This window comes from Podarcis bocagei, assembly GCF_964188305.1.
Source record: "Podarcis bocagei genome assembly, chromosome: 5".
In the NCBI taxonomy this organism is placed as follows: Eukaryota; Metazoa; Chordata; class Lepidosauria; order Squamata; family Lacertidae; genus Podarcis; species Podarcis bocagei.
In genome coordinates, this window is record NC_138129.1 from 24,756,165 (window position 1) to 24,769,696 (window position 13,532).

The window sequence follows — 13,532 nt, forward strand, 5'->3', positions numbered from 1 at the left end:
TATACATTATGAATTTGCTTGAATGATTATTATGATCTGTCAGAGCTTACCCATAAAGCATTAGTCAAATCAGCCAGCTCTATTCAGCCCAGGGTTACCAGGATTCAGGTAACTTATGAAGATATAGACTAATGTAGTAAAGCCGTGTGTGTGTGTGTGTGTGTGTTGTCAAACCAACCAGCAAAAGCAATGAACTTGGAGTCAAATGAGCCTACAGTTCTCTTGAAAGTAGAGGGACTGAATAAAGCTAAACCTATGAAAAATGAAGTATTTGTCAGTCAATATCATGTGGGCTGCCTATCCTGCATAGCTGCTAATGTGGCACTGGCTGAAACAGATGTTCACCAGCACTCTGTCTCAGCTGGCGCACACAGAAAATGAGATATGGGAAGAGGCTTGAATGCCACAAAGGGAGAGAGACATGGTCAGAGATCTTATATTGGTTTAAAGGAAACCAAAGGGCACTGGAAAATGCTTCCCCAGTAACACCCCCTCCAACAGAAAAGCAGCATGTCAGGGAGACAGATTTTACAACAGCTAGTTGTCTTGCTAAATATTTGTATGCAGGGAGATACTATTATAGGCAAACATGCAAAATAGGCAATCCTCCACCAGCAGCCTGGAGTCATACAGATCTGGAAAAGCAGCATCCTACAAGCCTACAGCATACGTAGATTGGCTCTTAAAGCATGCTACACTCACCTGAGCCGCCATATCTACCAGTTGGGGCAGCCTCAAGTACTTGCCCATCTCCCCTTTCAAGAAATCCAGGAGGCTCCCTAGAGCAGAACATACAATTGTCAGTGATTGAAGTTGGAGCAAGCCCTAAACCCTTGCAGATGTTTTCCCTCTGCAGAATTTGCAGCTGTTTCAATCTCACAGAGCAAACAACACAATTTAACTGAGCCAACGAGCTGTTTTTTAAAGAGTGTAGAAAGAATTTAAGCCTTAACAAAAACCCTTCATTAGTTTTTTCTCACATCTTGATTGAACTGTAATTTACACTCCTCAAATGTTGCAGCAACATGGGAAGCAAGGGCTGAATTGTAAGTCGGTGGTTTGCCAAACAATCACCAGGCCTCTTCAGTGCTTATTCTTATTTATTAAATTTGTTAAAGTCACTTTTATCTTGCCTAGAGCAACCCAAAGCAACTTACAAACAGATAATAAACCCCACACAGATACAATAAAGCCACACAAACAACTGCGTAAATCCATTCAGCCCACATCTGTAACACATCCATTTGGTTATGCCAGTCATGGCCAAACTTGGCCCTCCAGATGTTTTAGGTCTACAATTCCCATCATCCATGACCACTAGTCCTGTTGGCTAGGGATGATGGGAGCTGTAGTCCCAAAACATCTGGAGGGCCAAGTTTGGCCGTGCCTGGGTTATGTGAATCGGTGCTTAGATGATGCCTAATTGACAAACTCATTTTCCATATGCTGCCTGTTCTGAATGATGGGGTAAAATGTTTCTGCTCCCAACATTAGATTTCTAGCCCATTTAATTCTGCCCTTTCGGTCTGAGGGAGAGAACATCGAAACAAGGCATCCTGTACACTGCCCTTAATACATTGCTCACCTTTACACATGTATTCTGTTACAATATAAATGGGTTCCTCCGAAACCACAGCATAGAGCTGCACCAGCTTCTCATGGCGCAGCTTCTTCATGACCTGTGCCTCCTGCAGAAATGCCTCTGGAGACATTGTCCCAGGTTTCAGAGTCTTTATTGCCACCCTGGTGGTGCCATTCCAGGTCCCTGGAGTAGAAATATAAGTAGATTAACAAGGCATCTTTTTCACTAATGAACACTTAAGCTGGTAACATGCCTCCTACAGTTTGTGCAGCCAGGGGCCTTGCCTAATTTCCCCTTGCTGAAAGACATGGCCTGAAACATGCCCATCGGACTAGAAGGCGAATTTTGTGGCTCAGGTACCTGCTAGAAATCCTTACCCATCCACACTTCTCCAAAACAGCCTTGCCCAAGCTTCACCTCTAACCGCAGTGACTCCCGGGGGATTTCCCAAGCATCCTTTGCCAGACCTTGTGTTTGAGGCTTGCTGGTTGGGCAGACATTGGTGAGACGATGACACAAGCCATCTGCATGTTCTGGGGAAGAGGAACATAGATATCACAATAAGGCATAAGAAACATCACTTTAACTGAAACGTGTCTTAAGAATATGGAACTATTTATCTCCTTCTCAAACCCAGTTTAAATCTCCTTGAGTCTCTATTTCTTATACTCTCTCTGTGTGTGTGTGTGTGTGTGTGATTTTTCTATATAAAATGTTCTTCAAATCCCAAGGAAGCACTTAAATGGGACAAGCACGGGACAAGCACCAGAACACTTTCGAAGGTGTCTCAGACTGCATTTCCTATAAGGATTCATTGCCCTACTTAATTGTTCTACCTAACTCAGAGAAAAGAAATTGCAAAAAACAGTAATTTCCCCAAAAGAGCCTTCTTAGAACCAGGTTCCTAATGCCAGATACTGACTCCAGTGTAAGAGAAAGAAACTTATCACAACCTCAGAAGCACTATCTATGATTCATCAAACATCTTACCGTGCTAAGAAGTGAAAGATTTTAAAATCTTAAAATACAGTTATGAAAGGCCGATATCTATGCCTTGGTCTGATTTCATACTGATTGCCCACCAGAATTTCCAGGTTGCTGCCAGAATCTTATAACCATTTCATAATTGCCCACAATTCTACATTATCAGCTAGAAGTCCACATTGTTGGAAACAACTAATATCTTGCAGCTCTGAAGACAACTGAATGGATGTTCAGTTGCGACTCACTAAGTGGCAGGTCAGCTTAGGGCCAGTTCACAGCAAACAATAATCCCATAATTCAGTTAGGAACTGCATATTTTCTTGGATGCATGATCAGAACCATCTATGTCTGAAGACAGAACATCATCCATAAAGCTGCCCAGCTTCTTTTCCCTACCATCTCGATTACCAAATGTAAACCGACTTTCTTTTTTCATCCCATCTCTCTCACTATTTACCATTCTTCACCGTCACCTGACAATCACTTCCTGTCTCTAACACTGTGCCAGTATCTACCCAAGTCAGAAGTATCCAGAAAATATGTATCTTTCCAACTTATTGTCTTCTCCAGCAGAAACCTCTTGAAAGGGCGCACCTTGTTCAGTCTTGCAATCCTGCTTGATGCCAGGCAAACTGAGATTTGTGGCTTTGTGGTGCAGTGGCAGCTTGACTATAATACCATTGCAACCTTTTGATTTCATGAAATCATAGAACTCTAGAGTTGGAAGGGTCCTCAGGGTCATCTAGTCCAACCCCCTGCAATGCAGGAAATTCTGCCCACAGCCGTCCCTGGGTGGGCTCGAACCACCAACCTTCTGGTTACAAGCCAGACACACTGATGCTCAAGATCATGATGGATCAGTCTGTTTAATTATCATGGAATACAGGGAGCCAATATAAGGAGCCAATATGCTGTTTTATGGTAGTGGGTGGCAATCTCTGTAAGTACATATGGTGCCCATAAGATGCTGTCCAAGCATGTTCACTTTTGCATTTTAGTGCAAGGTACCTTAGACCAGCGGCGTAGCATGGGTTGTCAGCACCCGGGGCAAGGCAAGTAATTTGCGCCCCCTAATCCCTAACCTGCTGCCGCTGCCAGCTTCTTCTTGCTGCTGCCTGGTCTGGTCTGGTGTGGTTCTCTCCTGCTCTCAGCGCTGCACTGGGCGGCCGCTGCACTGTCCCTCCCCCAGATAGTCCCTCGCTCTCTCTCCGCACCGCACGCCTGGCACCCACCCCCTCCACAGTGGGCGGCGACCCAGCGGCTCGGATCGGATTCGCACAGCCAGCACTGCAGTGAGAGAGAGTGAGTGAGCCAGGTAGGGGCAGAGAGCTGCGAGTGCGCCCCCCCCAGATGTTGCGCCCGGTGCGGCCGGCCCCCTGCACCCCCCACGCTACGCCACTGCCTTAGACAGAGCCTCTGTATTCTGCAAAGAAATCCTGCATTATTAGAAGCCGAAATGGCACTTACTGGAGTAATAGGCCACCAGTTGCTGAAGACTGCTGAACTGTGTGCGGGAAGTGATGTAGAAGCCACCGTTGTCCAGCTTGCGGATCTTGTAATGCTTCACGTTGAGTCCCTTGGCATTGTCAAAATCTGAGACAGAGAGGCAGTAGGCACCTACCAAGAAAAAGCGGACACAGTTTAGGATTGGGTTTAAGAGATACTTTGTAGCCACTGCTTAGCAGAACTGACTACCAAGAGGATAGCGTCATTCATTATTTCAAAGGTTAGAATAAAATATTAACAGTGCTGCAGAAGTTTAGATCAATGTTTCCCAAACATCAACGTCTCCACTTGTTTTTGGATGACAACTCCCATCATCCCTAGCTAGCAGGATCAGTGGTCAGAGATGATGGGAGTTGTAGTCCAAAAACAGTTAGAGACCCAAGTTTGGAAAACCCTGGTTTAGATGCCCAAGGAACAAAGAAGAAGTGAAGGACTGTAGCTCAGTGGTAGAGTCCCTAATAATAATAATAATAATAATAATAATAATAATAATAATAATAATAATAATAATAATAATAATATATTTATACCCTGCCCATCTGGCTGGGTTTCTCCAGCCACTCTGGGCAGCTTCCAACAAAAAGACAAAAAATACATTAAGACACCAGTCATTAAAAACTTCCCTAAACAGGGCTGCCTTCAGGTGTCTTCTTTGCAAACCAAAGGTCCCAGACTCAAACGCTGGCATCACCAGGTAGGTCTGGGAGAGACCCGCCTGAGATTCTGGAAGTACGTTGTCTATTAACATTGACAGTACTCAGCTAGATGGACCTATCGTCCGGCTCAATAAAAAGCAGCTTCCCATGTTCCTGTGTAGCATATGCATATACCCTGATTCAGCCAGCACGGATGCGATATGGTCCACCTTGTAAAAAATGAGAACAAAGTACAGTACAGGAAAACTAATATATTAAAAACCTTATCTATTCATCATTTCCTTGTGGCGCTTTAGGATGGGGAAAATGTTGGAACACACAGGTTTTCAAGGAAGCCTCTCACATGTCTTCATGACATGTCCATGAAAGGGAGCTGGTGCTGCCGTCAGCAGGTTAGTAACATCACAGCAGAATTCACACGAAGGGAGGGGGGCAGGATGCAGAGTAGATACCTTTGAAGAACAAAAGCAGCTGGCAAGGCCAGGTCTGTCTAATTATGGCCTCCAGCTGGCTCAGCCTCCACTCTGATCCTGTCAAACTTCAGCAGCTAATTTGTGCAGGGTTAACGTAAAGCTCAGAGACCTTTGCTGCAGCACCTCAAGGGGAGGGAAATAGGTACTGGCAGCAAATCTATAGGGAACTGTGCTTTCTTCCTGTATTGCTAATGCTATGCACCAATTATATGGGGAAACTGCTATTGCATTAACACCCAAAAGCTGACACAAGTTCTGTGGAAGCTAGGATTACTGGGCAAAGGTTTTCAAAACACAGGACAGCAGCATTTTTGAAACTGGCTTTTAAAAAGAGCTCAGTCCTCAATTTCTTGTGTGTTACCCGCAACACATTGACTGCAATTAATAATGTGAATGAACTATTTAGTACCTGAATGGGATATTAATGTTCTGTAAAGTTTAAGGCCATTAGTAAAGCATAGTATTACGATATTAACTCTTCCTCTCCTTTGGCTTCTAGTATGCTCCTAACATCTGGTCCAGAGGGTTGGGGGGGGGCCTCCAGAGCAGATGGGAACCCCCTCTGGAGGCTGGGGGGAGGGAGAAAAGAAACTGAAGCTTCTGTTGTGCAAATGAGTTTCCTTAGAGAGTGATCCCTGTTAGGAAGACAAATACCTAGCTAGGTACCAAAGACATCCTGGCCACATTGGCTGCTGCTTTTGTCCTCAATGGAATCACCACCATCCCATTCCTTCTGCTCTGTGGCTAGCCACAGAGTGTCTCGCACATCACACATTATTTGTATGTCAGCTCCCAACTTTAGTTACAGGCAAAAACATCTACAACATAATAAACCACCAGGTTACAGAGGTTGCATGAGCAAAACTTTCTATGCAGAGATAATTGGCAACAGCACCAGATACCCAGATTCTGAAGTGAGAAAAAGCTGAACTCTGCAACCTGCATGAATTATTCAAATTAAGCATGCTTTCCCTTATTTTGTTTAGGTTTTTATGCTTCTACTAGTCATGAGGAGGAGCTAGGGATCATGCACAGCACCAAGGCCTTCCTCCAACACCTGGAAATCTTATTTAGCCATTTCTCCAGCTTACACAACTGAAGAGGCGCTGCTTGCCCGTTCTCAAATCTATTCTCACATCCATGAGAACTAGAAGTTAGTTTCCTGGGCTGATCGCACACAAGGATTTTGTATATATGGCACTGGAGATAATTTCAGAGAAGAGCAGAGAAATCTTGAGTGGAATATATTGAACAGAATGTGGCTGGCAGACATTCTGTCACTGCTGAAGTAACCATGCCTACTATATCTCCAGTGCCTCTCTCCTCACTCTAATAAATATCTGACCTGTTCACAGCAATGATGCTTGATCCCTCCATGTGCTTATGCCCATCTTGACATGCCAGTCACATAGGACAGAAATGGGAAGAGCAGGGCAAAGGACATCCACAGCTAAACTCTGCTCGCATGGCTTTTATTTCTGGCACGCGTGTGTTGCTACCACCAACTGGTTCCTACAATGCCACTCACACCCAAGCACAAACTTCATTAAACCGCTCCTATAAACGCAACAACAAACTGCCCCTGGCAGCAAGGATAGGAGGGAACTGCAGAGTTCCTTGTTGCCATTGGTTACCCAGCTATTCCCAGCTCAGTGACCCAGTTTCAGCACCATTCCTTTGTAAAGAGGACAGGCACAGGACCAGAATCTCTGTTTACGTTAGATATTTAAATCCCATCCAGTTCTCCACCAATCAAAACAGAACAGGGCAGGAGTCAGAGAGAGCACTGCTTGGCTGATAGAACAGACTATGGATAGCATACAAGGAGAGAGGGTGAGGGTGAGGAGGGGAACATGGACATAGCAATAACACACACTCTTGGGTTAAGATACCTGATATTAAGAGTCTTGGGCCAGAACGAAAGAGGACCAGGGGACTGTACAAGCTCTAGGGCTCCGGAATTGAAAACTTCCAATGCTGTAAACTTCCAATCCATAATTAAAAGTGAGTCCATGCACATTTGTGGCAGCTATAACGTTGAACTGCCAGCGTTACTCACCAATTATTATTGCTTGTTCTTATCATAGTTAAGTATCTCAAGATAAGAGCCCAGCTGGGGCAAGTTCATACTAGCACTCTGAACTTTCCCCAAGTAGTTTCAGCAGCCCAAGGCCGTCCATATCCTTGTGTCTGTAGGCCCCTCCTCGCCCTCCCTTTGCAGCAGAAATACCTGCACTTGGAAGCAGTTCTTTAGTGCATCTCTGATTGAGTCAAGACGCACACCCAGAATGGCGACTCGCCCAGAAACACACTTCATTGATCATCTGAAGCCACCTAATTCTTACACCTGCTAAAGTAAGTCTTTTGGGCTTTACTTCCCAATTTAAATTCGGAAAGAAAGAATGCACTTCGGCTGTCAGAAGTTTAGGAAGCGGTCTTTTAAGAACATGGAAAACCCAATACTGTCCCGGATGCAAGGGAAGTGAGCTCTGAACACCAGCTTGTTCTCATAGAAACTGCTATTTCAAGAGATGTTAACTTTCTTAATATATTGCCATTACCTTTTGTTGTCTCACTTTCTCTTGCCAAGAATGTCCCCCGGGGATTCTCTGGATTGAGTAGTAACCGTTCTGACTCTCGGCGGGTTATCTTGCCAAAATACCACCTACAATAGTGGAATACACATGAGCATGGGAGAGATCCCATTTTCCCAAGTTCTTCCAGTCACTGTTAACTTTTTTAAATACTGAAGGATCAATCTTCTTATTAGCGCACAGCTTCTACATGGCAAGTGCCTGGGCCAAGGGTTTTTGACCAACAGGAAGCAACACTACACACTTTTCTTCTGAATGTTCGAACTGAAGTGCTAAGCCCTCATACTTTGGGTCAAGAGCTTGAAAGTAGGGCTCTATAAAATATAAGAATAATTATGACCTCCCCAGGAATACCTTGCAACTCTGAAATTAATTAGTAGGTTCAGGACAGACAAAAAAAAAAAAAAAGTGCAACAATGCATAACCCATATGTGAAAAATCACGGTCATAAGATGTGATGAAAACCATTGACTCACTTGGCTTTAAAAGAGGATTTTAGACAAATTCATGGAGTATAAAGGCTACAATTCCTATTTCCAATGTTCAAGTATGAATGTCATTGCTTATGTTACCAAAATACCACTGCCCACAAACAAAAGAGGTATTGTTAGGCTTGGGGAAAGGTTTGTAGAAGTAACATATCATTGGGGGCGGGGGGGGGAGAAACTAAATGGGGGAACCAAAAATGTGCAAATAAGGACGCGGGTGGTGCTGTGGGTTAAACCACAGAGCCTAGGACTTGCCGATCAGAAGGTCAGCGGTTCGAATCCCCGCAACGGGGTGAGCTCCAATTGCTCAGTCTCTGCTCCTGCCAACCTAGCAGTTCGAAAGCACGTCAAAGTGCAAGTAGATAAATAGGTACCACTCCGGCGGGAAGGTAAACGGCGTTTCCGTGCACTGCTCTGGTTCGCCAGAAGCGGCTTAGTCATGCTGACCACATGACCATGAAGCTGTACGCCGGCTCCCTTGGCCAATAAAGCGAGATGAGCACCGCAACCCCAGAGTCGGCCACGACTGGACCTAATGGTCAGGGGTCCCTTTACCCTTTACAGTCAATATAAAATGCTGACTGACTGTTGGGGGAAAACTGGAAAATGCAAGTTGTGGGAGAATAAGATTGCAGTTTTCTGGAGGAAGGCACTGCATAGGAACACTCCACACACTGCTTGTGGGTTTCCCAGAGGCATCTGACTAGCCTCTTCCAAAAAAACAGTACTAAAATAGATGGACATTTGTTCTGATCCAGCAGAGCTCTTTTTACGTTCTTACATAAATCACTTATCCTAGGATAAAAGATGACATTCTGAAATGCACTAAATTTTGCCAAGGGCTGCTAGATTCTTAACTCCTTAAAGCCTGATAAATATGTAAACGCCAAGGCTGAAGGAAGCTCATATGTTTTCATGCCAGGAAAACATTGTCCTGATCCATGGTTCTGTGAGAGGCATCTATGGGCCAGACAAGGCCTCAGAAGTGTTAAATACTCATTCTACAGTGTTTCTCCAAGAAGGGCCTGATCATCTGCAGCTCCTTTTGTACACACTGTTTCTTACACGGGGGTAATATCAGTGGGGGGGGGGAGCATTTTGTATGAAGGAGTTTTCATTTACAGACTTTTATTCCATCTACAGATATTAAGCTAGATCACTGGAAAGTCGGGGGTTCATCACCACAGTTTTCTAGATTCTCCTTGCCACAAAAGCTGCAATGTGAAAAACAAAACCTGTTCCAAGCAGACACTTCACCAAAATGTCATCCGAGGATTGGAGAAATAGGCCACAAAGTCGGGAGGTGTTTCAAAATCCTGTGAAATTTTCCTGGACGGTGTGCAAAAATGTTGAAGATTCTGAACCCATTTTAAGAAGCACACCGGTATCATGGTAGCACTAATACATAAATGCTTATTCCACTCTAATGATAAATGGTAACCTCCATGTATAAATGAGTCTTTATAGCTAACAAACCATAGAGCAAGCTCATATTTTTTTTATGGTCATAAACATTTCTGTCAAATGCTAAACTGCCCAGAAGTTCAAAAATTTAGTACCTACTAGTAAAGTGGAAATATCCAGTAGTGCACTATCCAAAAGTGACTTAGTTGGAAAGCAAACTTCAGTATTAAATAAACTGAATAGCTTCAGTAGGTACATGCAGGACATTAGGAACTGTACATCATAAACAGAACTGAATGGTACGAAAGATTCATTGAGGGCAAAAATGGCGCTGAACATCTAATAGGAAGGCAAGACTAATCATATCTTAAAGGCCAGCAAGTTAGCAATACACATCACTCAATTACTCCACTCTTGACCACTGAAGTTGGCTTAAAGCTGTATGAGTGAACTGATTCAACCTCAGAGCATTGTGTCCAAAGTGATACGAGAATTCTAGATACAGTGTTCAGTCTGAGACCACTCTTCCACACAGCAACTAAAGGATAAATACATGTGTGAACTATCCTACTGACACAAAGTCAGGAATTATCTGGGGAAATGAGGGGTGCCCCTGACCGTTACGGCTAGAAGGCTTGGGTTAGAAGCTAGAAGGCTTGGCAGAAGCATTGCACTGTTTATCAAAACTATCTGAAATATTTCAATTACTCTTCAGCCTGGATGGAGTCTGAGGGTGCAACATAGTTACTGGGGATGTAGCCTTTCTGGCCAGTTGTGAGCGAGTGAGCCAGCCACCAGTCTCCTTCCCTGCAAAACACAAAACAAAGGAATATATCAGTGAAGACAAAATAGGTCAAATTACCTTCCCAACTCACTGGCATCCCCAGACTTCTCCGTTGATTCCAATCCAGCTCCTCTTGACCCCACTGCTTAGCCTAGGGCTAGTCAAACTATATACTTGTGGCTAGTCAAACTGTATACTTGTGGTATACTATGTTTCCTTGTGGGTCAGAATTCTGCAACCCATTTGGGGATGTTGAAACTCAACAAAGAAGTTGGTGGTAACCAACAGTTTTGTGTGTGTGTGTGTGTGTGTGTGTGTGTACACATGAACGTACTTCCTGAACAATCTTGTCCCTCCCCTCGAAGCTAATCAGTAGGTAATCCCTTTGCTTTTCCAAAAGGTATAAGAGAAAGCAACATTAAATGTACAGAAAATACATACAGTTTATGAAATGTTGTTATTATTTATGTTATTTATGTTAAGGCATTTATATCCCACCTTTCTGAATAAAAATTCTGCCAAGGTGGCTTAAGCATAAATTGATTCAAATTTGGTAGGGCTGCTGGGAGCCAAATCTGATTTGCACTAGAGATGCTTGAGGAATTCAGCCTTTGCGAATTCCTGCACAAATAACTTGGGGTCAATCTGCAGGTTGGAATTTTGCTATTCGTTGTATTTTGCACTGCTCCAAAAGTTGCAACACTGTTCTTGGACATGTAAATGTCTCAAAATACACTTTTAAATATCTATATTCTTTCAAAATACATTTACATACGTATTAAAATGCATACTTAAATAAATATTGAGAGGATTTTTTAAAAATAAAAAATAAAAATCAGATTAATGTGGAAATGAATCAGAATGGAATTACAGGTGGAAACCATGCAAAAGGGACACAGACCAAAATAGACAGAAGTGCCCATTCCTAGCTTGCAGAACATGGATTGGCCATCCTGGCTTAGACAAAAAGAAGAGGATGTTGATTAAATAAAAACCTATTCACCCAACAAAAACAGTTTTGCATGATTTATGTGATATATTCCAATCAAACAATGCAGGATTTCTTTGCAGCGAGCTCTTCAACCCATGACTGGAGTGCTGGTAATGAGGATAAGTCAAGCAAATAAGGTGGTCTCCATAGCAACTGAACTGTGTCATTATCTGAGATTCCACAGCTGGCACCTTATTAGTTTGGTTAAATGACAAATAACACAAGATCCTTTTAAATAAGGAATTTCCTTACTTAAAAAGGCATGTCAAGTACCCATTGAAAATACCTTTGGAGCCATTTGAATCTGAACCAAATCTGGCTGCTGTATGAAGCATTGGAAGTCCAAGAAAGCAGGGTTGGGAATGGGGAGGAAATAGGCACACAAAAACAAAACAAAACAAAAAAAGAAAAATTGTGATAATAAAAAGGGAACACATAGCTCAAAAGCAAAAGTTTTTTAAAAAACGCACAGAGCATAAAGCAATACTAGGAACATAACATTAGAGTACATACATGCAGCCCAGGGTTGGTGGTGGGAGAGAATAAGAAATGAAGGAGAAACCATATCCTAGAAAAGGACACAAACATGCTGCATCTGAAGTCGGTAGACAAAATGCTACTTGGTTGGATAAGCTAAACTATGCAGTATAGGTAAGGCAATGTAGTCTGAGGATTATGCAACCTTCTGAGTTGCACAGAACTCCTCCATCAAGCAGAAATGTAAAGGCAAAGAAATGTGAAACACACATTTAACAAACTTAGCTTTAGTCGCTCTCAGTAGCTTTAGTCATGGGCATAGTCAAGGGGAGGGAGGGGGAGGCAGCCGCTCCCCAATCAAATAAATAAATAAAAATACTTAACTAACTGACCAATTGTGTTGCAGATAGCTTGGTTCTGCATCCCCCCCCCAACATTGATTCTGCTTCCCCCTTCCCATCCAACATAAATCCTGGCTATGACCACGGGTTTAGCACAGGCATAATGGGCTGCTCTCTTAACAGTTTGGAGATCAGAAGCCACTTGTGATCTCCTGCCCTCCCCTCACCACAGGCAAATTGCACCCCTCCTACCTAAAATATCAACAGCAACATTAACTAACATTAAGGTATGTGTCTTCCAAGGGTTCAGTCCTCCCTACGAGGCTGAGACCACTTTATAGGGAATTAATAAATTTCTTATTTCACAAGAAAGGGTGGAGTCAATGCACAATTCTACAGCCTGCTCCAAATTTTTTAACCATGGTTGTAAGATTGGGGCCATTATGTCTATTAACCAACTGCTTATTGGAAAAGGATATAGAAGAGATCAGAACCGAGTAAAACATGATGTAAGGAAATGTATCTTAGAAGAAGAAGAAGAAGAGTTTGGATTTGATATCCCGCCTTTCACTCCCCTTCAGGAGTCTCAAAGCGGCTAACATTCTCCTTTCCCTTCCTCCCCCCACAACAAACACTCTGTGAGGTGAGTGGGGCTGAGAGACTTCACAGAAGTGTGACTGGCCCAAGGTCACCCAGCAGCTGCATGTGGAGGAGCGGAGACACGAACTCGGTTTCCCAGATTACGTGACTACCGCTCTTAACCACTACACCACACTGGCTCTCATCTTACTTTGCAATTCTACTTGCAGCCTAGGATTCGCTGGGCACACATGTTCATACCATGCTGGGTTTTATCCAACTACATTATACTTGCAGTAAGCAAGTATAGAAATCAATGGACCTAAGTAAGTCATATCTGTTCTGAGCAATGGCTACAACCCAGTGACTTCAGAAGCAGCGAGCTCAGGCTCTTACAGAAATTGTAGCTAGCAAGACTTGATTGAGAGGATGTTCAAAGCCACACTCCATCACTCTACCAAATTATGTAAAGCTGCTGTCTCTCCTAGAAGAAACTAAGTCATGCCAAACTGCAGAAGTGCTGAATTCTGAATGGTTTATTGTGGATTTAGGAAAGCAGAATAAGTGCAATACCCACACAGGAATTTAATACACCAAATATGTTCTGGGCCCAGTAGTGTCAGGTAAGAAATCTGAGTCTCTATCTGCACCCCACACAGGACATAGCACTGTA

At 43.3% G+C, this 13,532-nt stretch overlaps 1 protein-coding gene across 2 annotated transcripts in view; it reads right to left on the reverse strand.

The window, feature by feature from the left end:
* SRC (SRC proto-oncogene, non-receptor tyrosine kinase) overlaps positions 1–13,532 on the reverse strand; it is a 93,002-nt gene that overhangs the window by 6,411 nt on the left and 73,059 nt on the right. For both annotated transcript variants that reach the window (XM_081196330.1, XM_081196331.1), the window contains 6 exons: positions 10,396–10,494; positions 7,763–7,866; positions 4,034–4,183; positions 1,960–2,115; positions 1,586–1,765; positions 703–779 (listed from right to left, as the gene is read on the reverse strand). In XM_081196330.1, the coding sequence (XP_081052456.1) occupies positions 703–779; positions 1,586–1,765; positions 1,960–2,115; positions 4,034–4,183; positions 7,763–7,866; positions 10,396–10,494 (766 nt within the window). The remainder of the gene's footprint in view (positions 1–702; positions 780–1,585; positions 1,766–1,959; positions 2,116–4,033; positions 4,184–7,762; positions 7,867–10,395; positions 10,495–13,532) is intronic.